This window comes from Hypomesus nipponensis, chromosome 19, assembly GCF_054491055.1.
Source record: "Hypomesus nipponensis isolate SF chromosome 19, ASM5449105v1, whole genome shotgun sequence".
Classification (NCBI taxonomy): Eukaryota; Metazoa; Chordata; class Actinopteri; order Osmeriformes; family Osmeridae; genus Hypomesus; species Hypomesus nipponensis.
In genome coordinates, this window is record NC_140379.1 from 16,138,058 (window position 1) to 16,162,135 (window position 24,078).

Here is a 24,078-nt window from a genome sequence, read left to right on the forward strand (position 1 = left end):
CAAGTTGTGTTTCCATGCGTATCCAGGAGGCCTAGTGGTTTCCTGAGCCCCACAGGACCAATTCCCATTATTTACTTGACTGTGACCCCGTATCATGACCCCCAAAGTCTCCCATTCTCCAGGAACCCTCTTCTAAAGCGTCCATCCAATGGTGCCTTGCGATTTTACTGGACTGTAATGAATGTTCCAATTATGTTGAAGGTGATGGAGCCGATTTTCCTATGATAGAGCAACTGATTGGATCTGGCACACTCGGTTTCACTATCTCCCCGCTCTCCAGGCTCTCATGCAGACCTGCGGTCAGACACCAGCTACAGGGAGGAAACAGACCCCGCACTCGTGGTAACACAACCCATCAGTGCCTCACCAGACCACACTGCTGAGTGAAAAAGTGCTGGAAATAAATGGATTCAAACGGGCAGAAATGTGTCGAATGACCTTTCCGATGCTCATTACAGAACGTGCACGTTACAGCTGGAGGAACGCTCCTGTTGTTTGGAGTTCTTTTGTCTCCCCTTCCTTCTCTCTCCACCACCTCTAGGGGGAAGGGGAATTAATTGAAATCATTTCCATGTGTAAGGTTGTGCAGGTCCCTCCTTGCGGTGTGTCAATGGGTCGATAGGTATTTGGAGCGTACAGTGGACTCAGGTGATAAGAACTGCAGTCACACTGTGTTAAATGATTGCCAAAGCACCGTAAAAAAGCCAACTCAAGGGCAGAGGAGTTTGAGGAGAGGAAGCAGGGGAGTGAGGGAGAGAGGGAGGGAGAACCACTGTCCTTAGCGGATGACATTCCGACAGCAGCCGCGATGGTCACTACCCGCAGAAATTGAAATATTTCGGATGATTCAAGGCTGGGCACATTTTTCATTTTCCGACTTTTTTTTCCAATTATTAAAAGGTTGTCTGTGAGAATCGAACAGTCTCCGTGGAGGTGGTATCATCCTGGTTGACTGGATGCTGGGTATATTCTAGCAGCTTTGAGCAGGAGCGGAGAGAGCTTTTGAAATGAAGGGGTTGGTCCTGATCAGAGGCCTGCTGCCAGAGAGAGCTGTGACTTTAAGAGGCCCATACGTGGTGTTGATTAGTTTTACTGAGTGGGTATGCAGAGACCAATAAATTAAATATGAATAAATTAAAAATGTACTCTAGCAGAAAATTGCTTGGAAAACAACCACCTCCCCATTAAAATATGTATAGTAATGCCTTTTATGTGCAGTAACTTGGGAAAAGATATCACTGTAAATTAACACGCCATCCAACCGTAGTTGAGAACTTTTCACTTTTAACAAGGACTTATAAAAAAGGCATTTACTCTAGTGTGTTCACTAATTAATTTGATATTCAAATGAGCTCATGTATTATAATTGCAAATATCCCAAATAAGAGTAGTTTAAAAAAGGAATAGTGTCAACAAAGATTGATGAGGCTTGCTTTGAAACTGCCATCTGTTTCAAATGTTTACTTGGGGCGTGCATTTTCCCCCTCTTTCTTCTGTCAGAACTGGAGGCCATGCTTAAGCAACGTGGCCACCTCCCTCGCTTACTCTGCCATTATGGGTCTGTTTGTTTTGGTTCAACACAGCAAGAGGAGCAGGCACACAAGCGCATAAACACACACCCGCACGCACACCCACACACCCACACACACAGAGCGGCACGCACTGGGTGATGCAACAGTGAAGGGGATCAGGGACATCAGCATGTGTGATGAGCTCCCAAAGATAACGCCCGCACCATGTTTCCATGACATTGTAGCTGCGTTTACCTCATTACCACAATGTCACCGCAGCAGTGTGAGGATGTTGTGTTTGGGGAGGGAGAGGACAGGGGGCTCAGCTGCAGGTATCGGGTCTCTGCAGATGAGCTGATTAATTAAAGGGAGCTCTATTAAGGTTATTGAGATGCACCCCCCCCCCTCCCTTCCCACCCCACCAGCCGCCCCCCCTCCACCTTCAGCTCTGGCAGCGAATAAAAGTAGAACTGAGGGAGGGGGTCCGAGGAGGAGGGGGCGGGGCGGAGTGCATCCTTGCCTTATTTGACATTAGCAGTCCTGCGCCCCTCTGTACACCCCAAGAGCCTCACCACAGGTGCCATCTCCGCACCCCACCTAGCCACAGTGACACACACTCACCAGGCTCCAAAAGGGGCTGTACAGTTTTAATCCCCCCCCCTCTCCCCTACCCCCCCCCCCTCCCTGCTCCCATCTGTCAGCAGCATCACTGGAGAGGGGGGCAGAGGGCGCATCCCTGGTTCCATCCCGACAAATTTTCTAATTTCCTTTGCCTCCATGCCTTGTCCCAAACTCACGCCCCTAACCTATCCACCATACCATACTGCTTGTTCTCTCTCTCTCTCTTTCTCTCTCTCTCTCTCTCCCTCTCTCTCTCTCTCTCTCTCTCTCTTTATATATATATATATATATATATATAAAATCTTTCTGTAGTTGGGATTGAAGTTTGGTACAGAAAAAACTACAAGACGTTTGTCTCGCTTTTTAATAATTAAATGGACAATACAGGGAATGTCAACCGGACAACCTGGCTGCACATAAAGCCATCAGAACATCCATTTCCCTTCCATGTTTTTCAATCTCTTCTCCTCTTCTTCCCCGAGGCCTGCAGATGCACTCCCATAATTTACTGCAGGTCACATTCCACTTCCACAATTCAATTTGGAGATTTTTTTTTCCCTCTCCCTATAATGAATTAAAATTCTGGCACAAAGAAAATGAGGACCATATGTTGAAATCCCATCTCTGTCTCTGACAAGGCATTAGCCGTACAGTAAGTTGTTGAAACAGACCTTATGCAAATTCGGTTCCCTGGTCTAAAGGGAGGAGGAAGTTTAGAAACCCAATGAATCATTATATATCCACAGCTTCCTTCCATATGCCACTCGCCTTGCAAAACGCACAGGTAGAGAGGTTTGAATCTGCCATCTTCAGGTACTTCATGCCCACAACACAATCAGTAAGACACAGACCAGCAACCATGAAGTGTATCACTGACATGATACGCACACCATCATCATTATTTAATGACTTAATCCATCTCATGCACTGAAGGCACATTCACACATGAAACTGTATCGTAGGCTATTGTAGCCACCATCTACTGTACCTTCCAAATCCACATCTGAAGTCGACGGTAGACTCTACACATTTCCCTGAAGTGTGAGGCTCACCATCTATCAGTCCAGCACAAAGGAGAGCAAGCCTACCTGTGGAATGCACCGGGGCAGCCTTTGAGAAGGTGCACTCTCTGCAGGTTAAAGGCCATGAACCACTCACCCAAAGGGAGAAATTGTGCCATGTGTTTCACTTCAAAAGGGATAATTCAATCAGCGGTTGCCCTTCCCTCCCCCCCCCCCCCACCCAACCCTTACACACTCAGTCAGCCCCCTGCTCACAGACACACCCAGTCAGCCCCCTGCTCACAGACACACCCAGTCAGCCCCCTGCTCACAGACACACCCAGTCATCCCCCTGCTCACAGACACACCCAGTCAGCCCCCTGCTCACAGACACACCCAGTCAGCCCCCTGCTCACAGACACACCCAGTCAGCCCCCTGCTCACAGACACACCCAGTCAGCCCCCTGCTCACAGACACACCCAGTCAGCCCCCTGCTCACAGACACACCCAGTCAGCCCCCTGCTCACAGACAAGGCCACAGTGTCTCCACACATCACTTCCAAGATGCAAATGGGCTGGATTTGAAACCCAGCCTCGCTGGGTTCTGCTTGACTACTCCAATGTTGTATCTATGCTGGGGGATTATTCTCCCGACAGCAGAAAGACCTGTGCTTGAATGGCAGAGCCCTCAAAGCAGCTCCTGCTGCTTTCAATGGCCTCCAAAACAAGATTAGAGCCATGGTCCCACTCAGCCCCAATCCCCCTGCATTTGGAGGGCGCGCAACCAGGCCAAGGCCGCTGTTCTCTGGGTTGACACAGAATGGGTAAAGTGCATATCTGAAGGTGGTTAGGGATTGAGAGGTCAAGACGGATGGGAGGGACACACACACACAAGAGAAAAGCCATGATGAAAGAAACCGCGTTGAAGTCGTATGGTAATGTTGGTCTGAGTTTGTCAGCTGCTCTTGGTTTGTCAAATTACAGTTAAGTAAAAGTAAGACAGAGGAAACCGAATTGGATTGTTTATTGAACACAAAACAATGACATTTCTGCACAGCAGTGTTTCCTTTCATGATGTTTGGCAATCATCTTCAGAACAGCACAGAGAACAGCAGACATGCTAGCAATACAGATCTACTGAGGCCTTTTTCACACTGAAGAACTTTGGACATCTAACCAGTTGCAAGGCGCCATGTTTTTGAATCATTCCTTTGTGAAAACAATCTGGAAATATGACTTAACACATGTGTCCAGAAGGATACTTAAGGTACTACAGAAGTGTATTTTTGCAATACATAGAAGAACCAGATAACTAGAGAACCCTGTATACCACTAATAAATATGTTTTTATGCCCAATGGAATAAATACGAGATATCAACACACCCTTCAAGTTTCTCATGTACTTTTAATAAGCGTACTTTCAAATAACTCCATAAGACTTTCAGTGTGTGTGATAGGACACAGCAACACAGTACATTCGGCGAGGCTAATTAACATGACAAGGCATCCTGGAAGGCAGACATCAGTCACGCCCCATAGTAGACTGAGTCGGAGCATATCAGATGCTACACTGTTGAATATTGCGAGGGTCAAATATGACCTTGGCTCGACTGATCCCCCTGAAACACTGGAACCCCCTTCGATACATTTGAGTGGATGCCACTGACAACGTTGACTGACGACCTTATCTCATATCTCCCTCATCTACCTGCTGGATGCTGTTTAAAACGGCATCTGTGTTTATGTGTGAGTGAGACCAAGTCAGTCCATGGCTAGAGGTATGTTAAGGGTGGGGGAGTGTGTATGGGGGGGGGGGGGGGGGGTGGTTCATGCCTAACTGCCAGGCGGTCGTGCATCCAGCAGTCCTGCTCCCCCTCCTGGGGGAACCCTACGCACAGGGGTCAGCTCCTTTGGCACGTGGCGTCTCTGGGCCCGGGGCTGAGCACTGGGCTGCTGGGGCCTGGGAGCTCTTCTTGGGCCTGGGTTTGCCGGGCGGCCGGGGGGAGCAGTTCCCGGGCCGAGAGCCGTGTGGGGCGGGCGATTTGGGCTTGCGGGCCTTCCCCGGGCCGGGCGCTGGTTTGGGAGAGGGCCCCGCTGGGGAGGCGCAGCTGTCCCTCTGCTCCTGGAGGCTGAGGTGAGTTGCACTGGACTGCCTCGAGCGCTGGACGCCACCTGCATGGGACTGCGTGGACATCGTACTCACGTTCACCTCAGAGACACACACACACACACGTCACCATCCTCACATGTTCCAGCTACGTTCAGGTAAGGGTTCTAGTGAGTCGACTCTGGTGAGTTAATATGGCTCCATCTAGTGGTGACTGAGTATACACATCGCCCCAGCGACCGCAACTGAAAACAACAGAGCGTTTCTACGGAAACAAACGACGCTTGGCCTGTTACGTCACGTGTGGTGGTACTGGCAGTGTGACGGCTGTGCGAGAGGGGTCTGTCCACTCCTTGACATCTGACCTGTGAGGTAGAGGGGCAGAGCAGGTGACAGATCTTCCCTGCAGACCCGTTCAGCCGCGTTGCACTGGAGGAGGAAGAGGCAGCCTTCTTCTTTTGTCTCTGCGGCAGGATAACAGCCGGAGGGGTGGGGGGGGGGGGGGACAGACATGAGAGACGTGGACCTGGCTAGAATGACCCTAAATAATGGATCCCGGCTGAACCTTGGGGCTGATAACGCAGCACTTAAAAGTAAGCGTACTTACAGTAGGACACAGTGGGCTAGTTGTTAGTCAAGGGCAAGCTCATTGTCACGTTGGCTAATTGAGCTGTGGGGGGGGGACGGGGGAGGACGGCAGATCACATGCCACAGTGTGTGTGTGTGTGTGTGTGTGTGAGGTACCTGTTTGGTGGGGGTGGGGGGCTTGCTGCTGCTGCTGTCTGTGTCTCCCTCCAGGCTGTGCTCGGCGACGCTCTTGCCGTCGCTGCTCGCCGACGACACCCTGGCCAGGCTCTCCGGCTGGGCCCGGGGCTCCAGGGTCCGGCTGTCCCTGCTGAGGCTCAGGGAGAGCCGGCTCAGCACCTCCGTCGCCTCGTCCTCCGCGCCCTCCGCGGCCTCCTCCGCCCCCTCGGGGTCCTCCCGGAACAGGCGCATCATCTCCAGCACGTTGGTGGGCGTGGTCGGGGTGCTGGTGTCACCCTGAGAGAGACATAGACAGTTTGGGATCATGATTCCACCTTTACAGCCTTCGATCGTGGCCTGAAGCAGGCAAAGGGACCAGGGTCGTTTCCTTACCGTGATCCAGGGGTTATCCAACAGCTCATTGGCCGTAATGCGGTGGGCGGGGTCGACTTTCAGCAAGCAACGCAACACCTTCTTTGCTGTCGGGGTCCAAACGTGAACAAGGTTGGCGGACATTGAAAGCGCGCGGGCTCAAGACAGGCAGGGAGGGAACGGGGGCGTGGGGACGCCTCACCTGCATCGCTGACGGCGTCCCAGACAGGCCCGGCGAAGGTGAGCTCTCCCTTCTTGATCATCTCAAACAGGCTGTCCTCACTGCTGGACATGAACGGGGGCTCTCCGCACAGCCTGTGGGAACCGAGCACACACACACACACACACACACACATCGTGACACACGCTGCCTCCAAACACACGCCATCCGTTCTGGCCCAGGAGAGCTGTGTGTGTGTGTGTGTGTGTGTGTGTGCTTACAGCATGTACATGATGACTCCGATGCTCCACATGTCACACTGCTGGCTGTACTCGTGAGCGTTAATCACCTCCGGAGCTGAAACGCAGCAGAGACTCATACCCTCATACACACCCCCCTGGAACACAAGGACCTACTGGAGGCCGAGGGTAGAGGAGTGTGTGTGTGTGTGTGTGTGTGTGTGTGCCATACCCATGTAGATAGGTGTCCCACAGGTGGCTTTCAGCATGTTCTCACTGCCAACGCCACCTTTCTTCACTGACAACCCAAAGTCTGTCACCTGAGAAGAGAACCGATGGTTACGTGAAACTAATCCCAGACATTTTTTACTTACTGGATTTCATGCTTAGCTTAAAAGCACACCCTAGGCTTTCTCAGTGTGTGATGAATAGCTAGTATGAGTCTCTAGGCTGTGGTCTCCCATAGTCCACAGCAGGTGGTATAAATACAACAGGAGAGAACAACCAGGACAGATGACCACCTCCAGCCAGAGAAAAAGCCTTTTATACTGCGCCAGGACAACACTGTTTTTTCTTTCCTGTGTGTGTGTGTGTGTGTGTGTGTGTGTGTTCGAAAGAGATTTATGCGGCAGCCCTGCCTTGTTTTAGCCTGCGTTACATGTATCTGCTTCGGTTGGCGCTCTGTCAATGCACACGACATGCTGGGCCAGGGCGGTTATTTGTCTTAAAAGATGCTCTTGATTTCCTCTTTGTGAGGCGTGATATAAACAGGCGCCATCGGGGGGGCTGTCATAATGAGGTAGTATTTAAAACCATTTCCAGAGGGTGGGTGTGTGTGTGTGTGTGGGGGGGGGGGACGACAATGGTGGGAGCGACAGAGAGACCCACCAGGAGTGTCTCCTCCTGAAGAGCACGGAGGGGAAACAGCAGAGAGCTTCTGCTGTCTGTGCCCCGGGCTCACCTTGATGCTGATCATGTCATTATCGCTACCGTGGTGATAAGTCTTCACTAAAATGTTCTCCAGTTTCAGGTCCCGGTGCACAATGTCTGAAAAGGAAAACAGCGTGAATGCGATGTATTTGTGGAGGAGAATATTGCGAGGATGTTGAAAGTGGTTCAAAGCTAAATCTGGACAATGAGTCACTTTCAACAGGTGACCCCAGCCATGACCTTAATCAGTTCTGGAGCATTCCGCTGGGAAATGAAGTTGATTTAGCAAAGGAGTTTTGCCAGGCTGACGACGCTAGGTCTGTTCAAAAACAGCTAATTTATCCTCTGGCAAAAAGGCCAAAGCCTTGCTAAATGAAAGCATGCCTATGACAGATAGCAGCCTTCTGTTAAAAATGGTGAGCCACCAAGTACCAGTGGTCATTACAGGAGATGTGAAGAGAAGATGGTGAGATTCGGAGACGATTGAGAGAGTTTGAGGTTAGATGAGATGTTGGACATAGATTGACTTGATGGGATGGAAAATAAAGTGTCACAGCAGCACATATTAGATTCTGAGGAGTCCTGCCCTCTAGAGTCTAAAGTTCAAGTGTGTTTAAGTGATTCTTTTGGAGTTTTGAAGAGGGTAACCTTCTACCATACTGGTTCTTCTTCTGTAATGTTGATGCAGATGGAAGCTCATATCCCCTTCAGATGGACCTTTCCTGGAACTATGCGATTCCTGTATGTTTGCTACAAAGCTGATTACTTTTGATATACTGTACACATTGTGGATGTTCAGCTACAAATCAAGTGAGAATTAAGCTGCTCATCTAATCCCAAGTAAAGTGAGTGAGTAATTCGGTTTGACAAGAAACTAGGATGGTAGACACTAAGGTTGGCAGTGCGGTGATCTACAAATGGTAAACCAGACTTCTATGAACACAGATGTATATCTATGTGACACAGACACAATAGGTCAGCAGTCGTACTGCACAAATCCAGCCCATTTCCTAACGGTATTTCATTTTGAAAGAAAAAAAAAAGAACAAAATGGTACTATTGTACATGATTGTGTGTAATGAGGTTTGGAGTGGGATATATTTGCCGGCTCTCTGTCTTCCTGGTGACAACCGAATGTGGACAATAAAGAAAAGCCTGAATCACAAAATCAGGTCGTATTCATTTGACAGAAATATTCCGCGGGAGCAAAAACAAATCGCTCCATGTTAAATGAATGAGGAACACGGGATGCTGTGACAGACCACTCATCATTCTGGCTGCGGAAAGAGGTTAATGAAAGTTTACGCTCGGCGTTACTTTGACTGCTTCAAACGCTACGGGCACTACCTGTAAGAGAGAGTCGCGGCTAACACCTCCACGCCGGTATCATTAGCCACTCCAGACGTAAGGCACACCAGCGCTGAGGGACTTTTAGTGTGAAAACACACCTATTAATCAGTATTCCTCTCCAGCTCATTGTAAATGAGTCATTAGTCCCATGTAATGGTGTCTCATTGCCAGGCAATGTCCTAAATTACCTCTAACTAGATATTTCACCATCAGGAAGGGGAGGGGGGGGACCACAGCATCTTCAAATAAACCCCTCAGACTCAATTAAAAGGGGTACACTTTTTGCCTGGCACTTGCTCATTATGATCTCATTATTAGAATAAGCCAGGTTCTATAATGACTGAGAACCATAATGTGGTATCATCTCACTGATTATCAGGCGTCAACGAGGGCAAAGCAATTTGACTGTGAGAATGATGACACTGTGATATCACCAATTTGCACATTCTCTCTGCACACAATTGGCTCACAACACATTGTTGCTCCACGGCGGTGGGTAATATGGTCGGCATAATTACAGCATTGTGTGCGTTCGTGCCCTTATATCCGTTTATATGTTCGGCCACGGAACCCTAAAGTGTCCACGAAAACATTCTCTGACGCTCCGCGTTCACTCGCGTGGTTGAGTTCCTCTCCTAAATGTGCGGTGCGCGGCGGCGGAGGCGGTACCCTTCTTGTGCAGGTAGACGATGGCCTCGGCCAGGCTCCTGATGATGTGGCGGCTCTCCTCCTCGCTGAAGCACCTGTTCTTCTGCAGGAGCTCCTTCAGCTCGCCGCCCTCGCACAGCTCCATCACCAGGTACATCCTCTGAAACACGGCACGCGCACTCAGCCGCCCTCGACGTGGACCTGCTCTCCTATTCCCCAGCCACGCGCGCGCGTGTGGCTACTGTTGCGATCGTGGTAAAAGTCCCATTTGTTTGGCTGGGTCGTAAATAGGACGGTGTGCCTTACCTTGGGTGTTTCAAAGACTTCCTCGAGATGGATGATGTGAGCATGGTTAACACGTTTGAGTATGCTGACCTCTCTTTCCAGCAGCTTGACACCCGAACTCCCAGCCTGCAAGGAGGGAAATATAAAAACAGCATGAGGTGTAGGGTGCACGGCAGAGATACTACGGTCCACGGCTGCTGTTACCGTGTTTGTCTGACTTTAGACTGACTTTAGAGTGTCTTTTTTCACCACAGCGGCCAACTGAAAGCCCCAGGGAGACGCTAATGCACTCACCTTCTCTTTGTTCACCTTCTTAATAGCCCATTTCTTCCTCGTATCAATATGGGTGGCTTCACAGACGACCCCAAAGCTCCCTTTACCCAATTTCCTCCCAAATGAGAATATTCTCTATGGGAATAACAGAGAAGCCATTAAGAGACAGGCAATTCATATTGGCTTTGAATCCACAGTGGTAGCTGGGATGTGTCCAGTACTACCAGCATTTTCTCCGACCTGTGAGTGTTTGAGTTGGGGGTTATATATTTTTGTCTCCAACGGACATTAACCGAAGACCTGAATCCTGAAGTGGATCTTAATTTTCAAGCCCTCAAAAAAGGGAAAGTTTCCCGGTCTCTAGAGCTGCGGAATATAGTATTTCTAATCAAGTTACAAATGATTAAGTTGCTGCCGCAGTTCATTCAATCTCAGGTCTAATTAACTTGATCATTATCTCTGCGCATGCAAGGCTGAGCACTGGCTGCTGCAGGTTTGGCAAAGAGAGCAGCTCAGCCCCCAAGAGAAAGGGGGGAGGGGGAGGGGGGGGCAATCAGGAGCAAAGTGGAGTGTGATCCCCCTCTAGTGCAGATGAGGGTGTGCTATAGAGGTCAGTCGTGACTCTGTGTGTGTGTGTGTGTGTGTCGGGGCGAGGGGAGGCCGGGGTGAGCGGCGTGGGGCAGAGGCTCGGCGGTGTACCTGGATCTCGGCCTCCTCCTCCAGGCGGGTGTGGGGCACCTTCCTCTCTGCGCTGCTCCCCCGGCTCCACAGAGACGCCATGCTGACGCCGGCTCCACCTACATCTGCCTGGGCCGTCTCAGGGTGAGGGGCCTTCACATCTGGGGAGAGGGAATCACACGTGGGGGGGGGGGGGGGGGGGGCAGGGGGCCGGGATGGGATGAGCTGCAGTCGGAGGTTCCCGCACCCAATCGCAAAAACAATGAGAGTGTTCCTATCCGGGACAGGATGTCCTCTTGTCTGGAAGCGTGGTCTTTTTCCCCAAGCACATGAATGGAGGCTAGGGTCATCGCTGCATTCCATCAGGTGCAGGGGATTTACAGGGGGCCGTGCCAAGCTGAATGGCTAATCAAGGCCAGGTGAACTCCTGGGGAGGACAGCCAATCAGGCGGACAGGCACCTCAGTAGGTGGCCTGGCACGGTCACCCTGGCGACAGGCGCGCAGCTGAAGGTAACTGGGCTCCTCGCACCCCTACTGTTCAAACACCCAGGGGCAAGCTGCCCCAAGGAGCCCGGCGTGGAGCAGAGGATAGACACGACACCTGGCAGCCCCGTTTAGAAAGTTGGCTGAAAGGTGATAAGAGGGAACCGCTGACAGTGGAGAAGCTAGGGCTGCCTGCATGCTGAAGGGAGTCATTAGGAAGAGGATCATTAACTGGGTGGCTTTCCAGCCTTGTGATATGTTTATGTAAAACAGAACGGCGCTCTGACATTGATGCTGATGGGATGGAGTCTTCCCAGAACAAGGGGCTGATAACCAGTGAGAAACGGCGGCATTGACGCACCAAGTTAAGAGCTATTTTGGCAACATTTCAAAATAGGCTACTGTATAAAAGGTAGAAGGAAAGCAGAAAAGGTGACTCTCTGGGCAAGTAATAATGTTAGGACAAAATTAACGAAAAGCTTTATCAACACTGTGGAGTTTGTGATTTAGCCTAGTCAGAATCAACTTCTTGTGATTGAAATGAGGCTTACAACTCTGATGAATCATAGAACAAAACATAACAATTTTCTAGGCCTCACAAAGAAACATAAATAATATAGTATGACGACACCATCACCATCATGCATCTGTTCTCTGCTCACAATCAAAATCACAATACTTCCATCGGTTTCCTACCAAACCAGTCTTGAGTACACATTTTCCTAACTTAAAGCACAATTAACCAGGCTTGAAGACAAAAAAACAAAAAAAAACAATCTAAAGCCAAATTAAATGTAAAGCAATTATCGAGTGATGACTGGGAGCAGTGGAGTGGATCCGCCACACGGACAGCAATTAATTATTAACGAGGAAGCGGTGTCTTTAACCTCTTCACTCTGGTGCATTATCTTATCCCAGACACAGCTCTCATAACAGGCCTGTCTCCCACATTATCTCCTGTCTATTTGTTCATCAAAACGATTGTGACAGCCACTGGAAATTCCAATCACCTCAATCACAGTTGATTTGTGGGCGAATTGGAGGGGAGAAGAGTGATGTGTGTGTGTGTGTGTGTGTCGGGGCCCTGGGCCCCGCTGCTCTGACGGGGCCCCCTGGGAGGAGGGCAGCCCCTGGCCTTGGCTCCAGCACCCATGGGGTTCAGCCCCAGCCCAGTGTGGAGGAAATGGGATATCAGGGTCATGTCAGGGAGACATGTCTGGCCTTAAAATAGGTCACGCCTAATCCATACCACCAGTACTAGACTGTTTGAAACCGTAGGTTTGTTATGGCATTAAACGACAGAATCGAACACGTCGTTCTAGAGACTAACCCGTTCCAAAACGGGTTGGTCTCTAGAAGGAGCACATCCCTGTAATGGATTCTATAACCTGGGCCAATGTCACTTAAACAAATAGATTTGTTTGACGGAATGTACTGCTTCGCTGCATTGAGGAACTAAGTTCAATAGAGAGAGCTTTCATCATAACACACCGATGAGAAAGAAATGTCACTGGATTTAATTACCAAAACTTCCTGAATATCAGAATCATCAAGCATGCTGTGGAATCTGGAAAATTAAGGATGATATAGCTACATGTATTAGTCAGTATTAAGGCTCGTAAGTAATGGGGTAGTCAAGCCTGTGAATATTGCTTTAACCATAGGGCTTGACGGACATTAATTAAAATGTGAATTAGCATGACGAATGGTATATGCAGAAGAAGCATGACTGCACTTCAAATTAATCTACAGCTCACTGTAACAGTATTGGCATTCATGCAGCTTAGACGACATAGGCTTTGGACTATGCGAGTTAGGCAAACTACATCTGTCAACAGCCCCTAACCTCCTGCTCTCAGCGCACTTGCACCTGCGACAGGCAAAATGAAACCCATGTACAGTGACTAATTTACAAGAAGGAATCGCATACTGTACTTACCAAGTTGTGGCAGCCCCAAAAGGTTCCATTTTGGTTCCTGCTTCTAAGAGTTTCTCATCAGACCTGCACACAAAATAATGCTAATGATATTATAATGAGCATGGAATCATCACAGACTACTGGTTACCTAGGCTATACCTTAAGTACACACTGCATAACCCAGTAGACTAAGCATTGGCAGAAGGTCAACCTGGAGCATGATTAGCCCAAGGCAGAGTTTGCCTAACTAGTTTTCTGCATACCATTGTAACATGCAATGACAATTTATCATTTAAGTGTGTGTATAATGCTAGTAGTGTATCGTATCTGTCGCGTAAAAGGTCGTGCGAACAGGTTGCCGCTGAAACGACAGGATCAAAGCAACGCGTCACACGTTCCCCAAACCCAAACATACCGTGCCTCCACACTCGTGGACACACGCTCCTGTAGAATGAATACGTCAACGCTCATCCGCCAGCCAGCAACCGTATGCTTCCGCACACCCACCAGATCTCAGTAGAAAGTAGGCTAATTATGGCAGATAGAATGTCAGCCATCGATCCCTCTGGGTCCTCATCCCTCCACCATTCTGTCAGAACCCCATTAGTCTTTATTTACTGATTGTTTGTGGACGGAAATGCTTATTGTTTCCCGTGACTGGGAGAGAGATGTGGTGTTTCAGCTTGGAATGCAAATTAAATGTGACACCGTAATGATGCCTGGACACACAAAGATAATTCCGGGCCCAAATAGAATTTTTATTCTCTCCCTTCCACTCGTAGCTTTCCCTTTTCACTCGCAATTCGACCTGTTCTGTATGTTGACAACACAGAAAGTAGACAGTCATCCTTCTTGCTAAAATATTTCATTCTCCTCATCTGAGACTTAATTATTTATTGACAGCTGGCTTTGATGACAAATGATAAACTCTGCAGTCCTAATGAAGCATGGAATTACATTACCTGATGAGGGAAGACTCACACAGCACGTCTGGAATGAAAATACCAGGGCGTTCATTCCACTAAATTACAGGATGAGTAACATTAACTGGAAAAAGATTCTACAAAGTCCATCTGAGTTTAAGTTTTCAAGTGTATTTAACGACTGGGTGGGTTCAGCGTATAAATCTAAAAAAATAAATGGTTTGGCCTTGAACTGTGGGTCTGAATGTTCAGTCTGCTCATCTGTGCTGCAAGATCAAAATGAAGACATCTTATTTAGGCCTATGTCCTTACACCCATATCTACTGTACAGTACAGTACTGCACTGTACGACCTAACTAATGGACACTTGAGAGATTTTGAAGGTGCCTTTTTAGTTTCTCTTCTGTATAGCCCCATCATTACCCCTGTAAACATGCCACTCAGAGAGCCCTGAGACAATTTTCTTTGTCTTCTTAGGTCATGTCTGATAAGTGTCCACAGGCTAGAGGAACAAGCTTTGCTGAAGGGAAGCAAAAGATCAAGTTGCCTCGCCTACTCAGAGGACTCCACATGTTGCTAGGAGATAAGGCTCAACAAATTCAAAAAGCATCTCTCATTGGTTTAATCAGGATATTGGCTAATCTCTGCATTACCCAAGCCTCAGGAACCAACAGCAGACATCTTAAAAATATATATATTCAAAACAGCAAAGCCGCACATTTTCCAGTGGTCTCTACATACCACTGAGACACATCTAAGGGTGTAAAGATCTGCAAAGAAGGGTTTGTAAATTGCAGACTATAGTTGGCATAGGCCTAATAGCAAAGTTTATACTCCCGATACCCTTGTGACAGCAAATCATCTTCAGAAAAAAATGCCAGAAGGCCTAGAACTATCCACGCAATAGGAATCAAAGGATGAGAACAAAATGGAAATTAATTAGTTGGCTTTCTGAAGACTTCAGGGGGATATACTCACCCGCAAGGATGGTGATCATATCAAAGGGTGTCTAATATCATGTTGGTGCGTTTCATTAAACTAGACATTAGAACTGGGCTTCTGTCTTATAGCTTACTGTGTCACAGACAACTCTGGACTGTCTGCCTGTAAGGGCCCTCAGACACAACATATCACATTAATGTTAATATAAATACATAGATGAATACATAGCCTAGTTGTAGCAGTGCATGATGAGATTTCTGGTGGATTTATCAACAATACAAATGCTATAATATCCATGTTAAAGCTGATAGACGATAGACCACTGTAGCCAGATATTCTTAGTTGATTTTAAATAAAATCACAAAACAATCAGCTAGACAGATTCATTCGAATCCAAGAAAACCAATATGGCAAGAGGCGCCATTCTCAGGTGCCTGAAACACATTATTTAAACCATACAAGCAGTAATTAACTTCCTCTGACCTGTTCCAACTAAATATAATTATCTGGCATGGAACCTGCATAGTAATAGGTGTTTCATTGCTCAGTGATGTTTCAAACATTCGTTGTACCCTAAACTGAAGAACAGCTGATTAAATGGCGTCTACACCGGGGTGTTTGGCTATTCTGATTATTTTCTGAGATTAAGTCAGTTTATGATAATGAATTAGCAACAGTTAGGTTAGTTGAACTAGCATTATTCAGCTGGCTAGAACAAGCACGCATAATAACATTTAGAGGAATAATTTGGTCATACTTTTAGAATAGTTTGCAGTCACATGCAGAATGAGGCCAAGAGTTATTAACTAAGCATGTTAGCTTGCATGCAAATATCGGCTAGTTAGGTCGCTAGCACTTGATGTACAGTACAGTATCTTGAACGAAACTTTAGCGTGTGTTGCCATGGCAACAACTGTATGAAGTTGTCTTCATAAAGCTAGCTCTAGATGGCTAGCTAACTAGATCATTTTAATGGCAACCAACAAACCAAATAAAAGAGTCTATTGAGAGTCATTTACCTTATTTTCAATTCGCACTGCGTATCGGTGGAGGTCTTTGTTGTGGTCATCCAAGGAATGTGCCAGGAATCAGGGGTTGTAGCTACGGACCCTATGAGCCATCCACTTGTGTCTTCAAACTTTTCCAGTGTGATGCACCGATGAGAAGTTGATGAGCTACCTACGGGACCTGAACAGGGACAAATAGTCGCAACGAAAAAGGATTCAATGAAAAATGATTCAATTTTTAATTGAAATGTATGCAAGTCATCTGTTCTAAATTACATCTAGTCATCTCGTTAGTCAATATAAGGTTTTATTATAATCAGCAGTCAGTTGTATTTGCTTAAAATGTTATGTATATATTGTGTTATTCGTGCAGGCCTTAAAATTAACTAAGAATTATTTAATAGCCTTGATGGTCTTTTCATTTACAGTTAGATGAAAACAACATATCTAACACATTATTAGCATGCTTCTATCGTAATCGTGTTCTCGTAATGTTTTCTAAAGTCAAAACTTTAACAGTGGTGATTAGTCTCCATCTAGTGGACTAGGATGATGCTGCTATACTTAGGAATGGATCAGAATCAACCATTCAGAATCAGAATCAGCTGTATCACCAAGTTCACACAACAATGATATTACTGTGGCAGGAAGATGAATACATACAAGGATCTTAAATATATAAAGCAGAAAATTGGCCCGCATCTCATGCTGGTAATGCACATATCCGTCCAGGCTTCCTAGTTCTAATTATTAACATTATCCTGTAAATTACATTTAGCCTACTGGGATTGAGTAAATTACTTTACTATTTGGCCTATAATTTATTTTACAATAATAAAAGATGAGTTCATAACATCTCCGAAGAGATTGGCAGCATGTTTGCCATAGCAAATTGTACACCAGTATATAACTGAGATAGCCTTCAAACATTTGTCTATATTCAAAAGCTTGTGCCCTTCTACTTCAAAGGTTTTACAGAGATGGCTGTGTGCCACTTCTTCAGATGGTCGATTGTAAACTTTACTTTGCATTTTAAAGCATATCTATTGCAGTTTCTGTTTAACAACATTAAGTGTTTCAATATGATCTATTTATCAAAATTCAATTTAACATTTAAGTATGTAATTATGTAATGAGAATTGAGTCGAAATATAAAGCATTCTAAACTTAGGAATGCAATTTTTGAACAGACATGCAGTGGAACCCGCCCCTTGCTGCAACGTTCTGAAACTATAGTTTATTATTCAGTTTATTAAGACAAGCTGAATTTAATCGAGCTTTTTGTGCAAAGATAATTTTCACCAGATGTGATTGCTGAGCTTTCAAACAAACAGTCAGCTTAGTGTAGTTCATAAGCAATGATGGCATGCTTACAATCTTCTGTTTCACAAGGAACTGAACATGTCCAAAGAAGGAAAGACTACAGGAATCTACTTTTTGTTGGAGTAGTTTTATTAATGCATGCTGTTGTGCCTTTTTTTCATATTTTTCCAAGACACAGAAGCGTTAGATTTCATATGTAAGCCATACCCCTTTTACTAGATTGAACAATGAATATATTGAGTTGGCCACATATTATGACAGAATAATACATTCAATGCACCAGACACACTCGTATCTCTTGTAAGTGCAATTATATACTAATACTAAGACTAAAACAAAGACTATGTATGTCTGATATTTTATAGATTATATGTAAATGTTGTATAATATATGTAATATATACTCACATTATATTGAACTGAGATATCTGCATAATAGATTAATGCAATCAACTAATATTTATATGTAACAAATGGGCCTAGATATTGCTGCTGAAGACATTTTTCACAAAAAAAGCAATTTCACCCATTTTAACAGAAAAGGAAAAACACCCAATGTTATACAGCCACAGCATAAATTCAAAGGGATATCTTTTAATGTCAAATGTCAAAAGTAAGTAAGGCAATTCAGCCATAATTCTTTCCTTGTTCCTGCTCTCTTTGAGCAGTGAAATGTACATTTAAACTTCAGAGCAAACACATTCCTCAAATTTAATTTCAAATACAGTATGTTGTCCTGCCAGAGATATACAAGTTCTAAAATATTTTTTAAAAAAATTTGCCCAAACTTTCTTCAAATTGTTTGGGAATTGCATTGTATAATAATGTATTAGAGGGACTTCCATTCTGCATCAGATTGAGAAGGATCAAAGACAGATCATCGAAACTAATTAAATAACTGATATATTTTCTTCAGATGATAAACGTTTAATATATTTCATGTTATTGAACTCCTGGTTCTGTTCTCTGTGGTCAAATCATCCGAAAGACACAGTCAAGCTGATGTCATCCTATCACAGATGTTACTCCCATCAATCCCACACCCAGCTGAAGATCCACTCCACCCCACCCTGTGCTCAGACAGACTTCCTCCTCTTGCCAAAGACGTTATTGATGAGCTTGGCCATTGACTTGGAGCCGCTGTAACGTCGGCGGTCTGCGCGGTATTTCAGGTACTCCATCACGTGGCGGATGAGCTTGGTGAAGAGGTTCGAGATATCCACATAGTCTTCAGCAGCAGACACTTCCTGGAAGTGACATCGGTACTCTTGGGCCAGGGCGCGCGCCTCCTCTTCAAACACTTGGCGGGCATGGCTCAGGTCCTGCTTGTTCCCCACCAAGCAGATAGGGATGTCCACCTCCCTGTCCCAACCAAGCACACCATGGGTCACAACCTTCACATTGGCAGTCACCCCAACGTACTCATGGCTAAAGGTGTGAGAAGTGGTGAAAATGAATTCTGTTCCTTTGAACAAATTTTTCCAAATGAATCAGACTGTTATAAGGTGTTTATTGTTCAACAGCACGCCCTATCAAAGGAAGAACAAAGCAAGTACTGTAAGTCATGCAACGGCATTGGTGAAGTCATGTTGAGTTGATGGAGTCCAGACATTTCTAGAGCTCTCATATATAGTGTGAGATGATGTCTGCTTTACATCAGGAGTCCTTTATGGAGTGTGAGACCATCCTAGTCTAGTTAGAGTGGAGGAACGACACAGGACCAAAGACTGACCACCCACATCCTGTTGTCAGCCATGCGTGATAGTTCTCATTCTCTCCAGCCACCCCGACTTACACGTCCGCACAGCCACACAGGCTGCAAATAGCATGAAACATTTAATACATGTCCAGCTGAATCCCCCTGTCCTTCTAATATTTTATCCTTTTTTAATTAACGCCAATGAGAAAATTGGATACAAGTCGTTCCGGGACGAATTCAATTGAGCGTAAGAATTCATTTACTCACATAATTAACTCAGCTGAGCCCTGAGGCAGTAAATCTAACAAAATACAGTGTGTTTATCAAGGGGTAAAAAAGGCAACATTTTCACCACGGGCCAGGAAGCTGCTTCCTCTGCTCATTTCAACTTGTTCAGTTTTTTTTTTTTACATGTACCATAAAAATGGGTCATGTTGTATGGAGTCTGATCCACACCCTGAAATCTATCCTTAAATGTTGAGTCCTGGAATGGGACCCACGCAATCACCCAACCCTCTCCTCTGATTGGTGTCAATTCCCAGGTCTCTAGGATTCAGTCACTCACCCCTTACAGCCCTCCTCACGGGCCTCTTTGATCTGACGTAGGATGTTTTCAGCATTAAGGAAGGATGTGCGGTCGCTGATGTCGTACACCACCACAAAGCCATCGGCCCACTCCACAGGTTCCTCCAGGATACATCTGCTCTCTCCACTCTGACACAGCAAGGTGACACAGTCAGGGGGCACAAGGTCCAACACAAGTGTTGTCAAATGTCCTACCTGACTACACTGGAAACAGAATCAAATCTAGCCTCACCCTTTACAGAGGAGTGGAAATAAAGTAGAGTCATGGGAGAACTGAATTTAGAAGAAAAGACCTGTCGCAGATTCTCAGATATCATACATTTCAGAAGAGGTAGGGAAACATCTTTTCACAGGTTTATCACCTTTTGTTGAAGAAAAGAAGAGTGGGACAAGAGAGAAAACAAATAGACAGCAGAGCACTGATCACACCCTAAAAGATTTTACACGAGGACAATGGATATCCTGTTACCACGTCTCGGGAATCCCAATGAAACAATAACTCGGAGGTAAGGGCTGCTACGTGGAACAACCGTGTGTTCTAAACATGCTCAAGACCGAGTCTCAGCTTTCAAAGGCTCATCTTTGTGTACACTGTGTTCTAAGAAACAGGGGAAGATGTCCAATGTCATAACACTAAAGTATGGAACCATCTGAGAGAACATGCATGTGCGCTGTTACAGTGGACACAAGTACAAGCCATTAACTGAAGATATGAGTAATTACCTGTGAACATGGATCAAAGACTTCTAAGTTTAACTGTCTTCCCTCAATGGACAGCCTTTTACGGTACAAAGAATCTGCGACAAAACAGGTTTAGGTAGATTGCTTATAATACAAAACACATGTTATGAACACTGGATCAAACGCTTTCTCATAAACACAGAGATAGGTAACTAGAAATGTATGTATTATATAGACAGCCAAAAATGCACCCTGAGTTTTATCCTTGGAAAATATGTCAGACAAGTATGCGATGTATACCACAACATGATTGGTCTTTAGAGCAATGATTACAGAAAGCTTCAAATCGACTGCACGACTGTTCTATGGGGAGATGTTCATTCATTTTAGCGAGTAGTCCAAGAGTGGAGGTCTGAAATCATGAACCCCAATGTAAACTGTAACATTAAAGACTGTCGTTCTTCAGCATGTTAGACAAACAATGACGCGTTGATCTCAATGATGTCATTCAGCTATAAGAAGATAGGCCTACTTTCTGAGAAACACATGCCATCGTTCTTAGACACGCGCACATTAACACTTTCTCGACATTGACACACATAATCAACTGATTTCTAAATACATACATTTCCTGTAGGGTCTCTTCAACATGTAGGTGAAGTTACATTTCTCTGACGATTCTCTTATGAGTCCTACATACAAGAAAGTTTAGCGCTCACTTTTGTTGACATAATTGTCATAAGGCCAGCAGCCAAGCAGTTGCCGTGCACACACTGAGGAGTTTAGGCCCGGTACCCAGTAAATAGGACTGTGACTGTTCCGTGAAAACACAGCCGTCCCACTGTAAATGTGTGAGGAATATTTGTACTTACTGGCGTTGGAGGCATACTCTCCAATAAAGCGTTTTGTCAAGAACCTCACCAGAACGGCTAAACAGAGAGAAACAGAGGAGGGGATAAGTACAGCTTTATTAATTCCCTATACAGGAAAAAAACTAGAAACTAGTTAGTATACAGCCCATAGCATCGTTTTGCTGTGACACTGATGGCTTTCAGTGACTAAAAGCAAGGGCTTAGGTTTTAAAGTGCAAACAGCTGGCTGCTGTACTGAATAGGTAAGATACTTCCCCTCATGAGTTCCTGAAATCTGCAACCTTTCTGTGCATTTGTTTCCCCTGAACACTTGTCAGTATTTGGTAGACTGGGAACAGAGGCTCTGTGTAAGGTTATGTCTTCCATAGTTCTGTATTTTACCTCCTTTTTCCCTGCACACGGAAAAGTTAGCTCCACTGCGACATGTTTCTTAATTTCTAAACCCAAGGAACTTTGGTTGAAATTTTCCGGTTAGCCTCAGGGATCATGTTTTTCCCTGCTTTACAAGAAAAATAATACCTCATCAATTAGCCGCATGTTACAAACATCAATCTTAATTTCCTGTCTGCGAAGCCTCACCATATAATTGTGGCAACCACATCCTTATGCCACAGTTACACTCCGAAAACATTCTGACACAATTTAGGAACTAACTTCAGGGACCATGTGTAAGGCAAACAGTAGACAATTTGATAGTATTGTTAATGACATATATTACAACTACAAATAACTTATATCAGAAGTAAAGATATGAAAGGCCGTGTGAGTTTCAGCAACACTTAATCATTATTGAACCTCACACAAACAGTGATGTACAGACACATAATGTACTCACCTGATTTCCCAGCCCCCTCGCTGCCCAACAGAGCCAGCTTGATGTCATTCATGTCAGCAAGTGTGTTGTTAAAAATGACTACAGTACCTGAACACCCTGGTTATCTGACATAGAATAAATGCAGCACCTCCCTCTCTCTGTCTCTCTCTCTCTCTCTCTCTCTCTCTCTCTCTCTCTCTCTCTCTCTCTCTCTCTCTCTCTCTCTCCTGTGCTACTACAATATCTCATGTGTGTGTGCATGTGAGCTCTACTCTGTCTTTGAACATCTGATGGTGCAAGAGGAAAAACATGCACACAGTGTTGCTTTTCTCCTCCCACTCAGTCAGAGGAGACCCCATTTGGGTTTCAAGTTCAACCCCAACTTGCAGCAGATAATCTTTTATATCTTGCTATTTTGCATTGGTTTACAGTAATTACTGTAAGTTAAGTTATGATATAATAGCCGTCATTACTGTAAGAGATATAACATTGGACAGCTGTTGGACTGTGATGTGTTTGTCAGATAAAACTTTTGAGTATTTTCATGATTTTAATGGACAATGGACCCTACTTACATTAATAAGTATGTATTTGACCATAACATTGCAGACTCTACATCTAAAACATTACTAATAGAGAATAAAATATATGCTGTACGACACCATGGTTTGTCTTTTACCACTGAGTGTCTAATAGTCTATCATGATTGAAACAGCTGAACCTCAGCAGATCTATGGAGATGGACTGGGCTTCAGAGCCCTCAGAGTAGGTTAATACCACGGATATCTCCTAATTACCATGGCTGAAGACTAAGCTCCAACTGCAAAGCATTAAATGCCAACATATGTCCAAAGTATGAGGCATGGTTTGATTGCGGGGTTCAGTGCATTTGAAGGAGAGGTACCACAATCAATTTTACCCCCCACCCCCAACCCTCCTGCAAAGAACGAAGAAAGCCATTCAATCACCTGAACTTCAATTTCATGGACTGCTTCACTAGTCCTTTCATTTCTCTCCTCTCTACGCAGTGTTTTCCCCTTGTCTAGCCCTTCATTGTTCACTAAAGTTCACAGAGGTGTCCCACTATTATCCTGTTATGTTTCATATGAGGTCTGACGACTGAGAGGCTGCAAGTCTCTTTCAGGAACCAAAATGTGCTTCCATGATCATGCAGCACATTTGCCAACTGAATAAACAGAATTGATAAACTGTCAATGGACTTTGTTGAAGCAATGATGGGACACAAAAGTGTCAAATTTCAAGTTGAATTGAATGAAATTTCTTAAATGTTTAATATTGAATTGTTATTCGGAAGAAACATAGGGGATCCACGATGGTACACTCAGCTACAGAGAGACCTGTTTTTAGACTGACACTTTACACTGAGTCTTTTAGTGTGGGTCATTTCATTATTCCACAATACATTACTAATACGCCACATGCAAAACCCTCACCACTAATTGGCCATGGACTCTATTTTAAAGCATGTTGCCTTCCAGAAAACAATTGACCCATTAAGAACTACCCCTGCTCCCATTGTGTGGTTAATCAGAAACAGGCATCCAAATGCCAAACTGCGAGGAGGTTGCTCCTACGGTATGGAGCTTTAATGAACTGCTCTCCCAAAGTTGAGCAGTAATCAAAAACATTTTAAGCAAAGAAATGGATAAATGAAAGATTTGACTTTTCTTATGAAAACCATGACCCTTGGGATATGAGACAGGGGCAACAGCCTCTCCCGGGTAAAGAGGCCTCAGTTCTCAAAGTTCTTACATCATGTCTGTCTTCAGGACGGCCTCTTGGGAGCTTAGTTTTCCCCTAGAATACTCAGGCAGACAATCAGTATCTTAATCCTGCAGGTATTGAGGGAATCCTCCAAGACTTTGCTTTGATCTGGTTTGAGAGTAATC

General features: G+C 45.3%; 2 protein-coding genes across 2 annotated transcripts; both read right to left on the minus strand.

Annotated features, from left to right (window-relative positions):
• Positions 1 to 4,143: 4,143 nt before the first annotated feature.
• stk33 (serine/threonine kinase 33) lies at positions 4,144 to 16,360 on the minus strand. Its single transcript, XM_084682412.1, has 14 exons — positions 16,208 to 16,360; positions 13,345 to 13,407; positions 10,943 to 11,082; positions 10,265 to 10,378; positions 9,992 to 10,096; positions 9,707 to 9,845; positions 7,719 to 7,804; positions 6,990 to 7,077; positions 6,800 to 6,875; positions 6,561 to 6,673; positions 6,380 to 6,465; positions 5,987 to 6,283; positions 5,608 to 5,706; positions 4,144 to 5,317 (listed from the first exon to the last, which is right to left on the minus strand). The coding sequence occupies exons 3-14, from the start codon at positions 11,021 to 11,023 to the stop codon at positions 5,024 to 5,026; spliced, it is 1,578 nt and encodes a 525-aa protein (XP_084538538.1). The 5' UTR covers positions 11,024 to 11,082; positions 13,345 to 13,407; positions 16,208 to 16,360; the 3' UTR covers positions 4,144 to 5,023.
• Positions 16,361 to 17,626: 1,266 nt separating this feature from the next.
• Positions 17,627 to 22,353, minus strand: rerglb (RERG/RAS-like b). The gene is made up of 5 exons (XM_084682423.1): positions 22,190 to 22,353; positions 21,355 to 21,411; positions 20,525 to 20,598; positions 19,782 to 19,930; positions 17,627 to 18,879 (listed from the first exon to the last, which is right to left on the minus strand). Exons 1-5 carry the CDS (start codon positions 22,239 to 22,241, stop codon positions 18,594 to 18,596), a joined length of 618 nt encoding a protein of 205 aa, XP_084538549.1. The 5' UTR covers positions 22,242 to 22,353; the 3' UTR covers positions 17,627 to 18,593.
• Between the last annotated feature and the right edge of the window lie 1,725 nt (positions 22,354 to 24,078).

Bases quoted from the DNA above. Each gene is read 5' to 3' on its own strand.
- stk33 (XM_084682412.1), bottom strand. From the start codon at position 11,023: ATGGCGTCTCTGTGGAGCCGGGGGAGCAGCGCAGAGAGGAAGGTGCCC. The intron at 7,805-9,706 runs GTACCGCCTCCG...TTTCCTTTTCAG, and splicing joins CGTCTACCTGCACAAGAAGG to ACATTGTGCACCGGGACCTG. The intron at 6,674-6,799 runs GTAAGCACACAC...CGGTTCCCACAG, and splicing joins GGAGTCATCATGTACATGCT to GCTGTGCGGAGAGCCCCCGT.
- rerglb (XM_084682423.1), bottom strand. From the start codon at position 22,241: ATGAATGACATCAAGCTGGCTCTGTTGGGCAGCGAGGGGGCTGGGAAA. The intron at 20,599-21,354 runs GTAAGTACAAAT...GTTTTGTCGCAG, and splicing joins AGAGTATGCCTCCAACGCCA to ATTCTTTGTACCGTAAAAGG. The intron at 18,880-19,781 runs GTGAGTGACTGA...TGGTTGGGACAG, and splicing joins CGTGAGGAGGGCTGTAAGGG to GGAGGTGGACATCCCTATCT.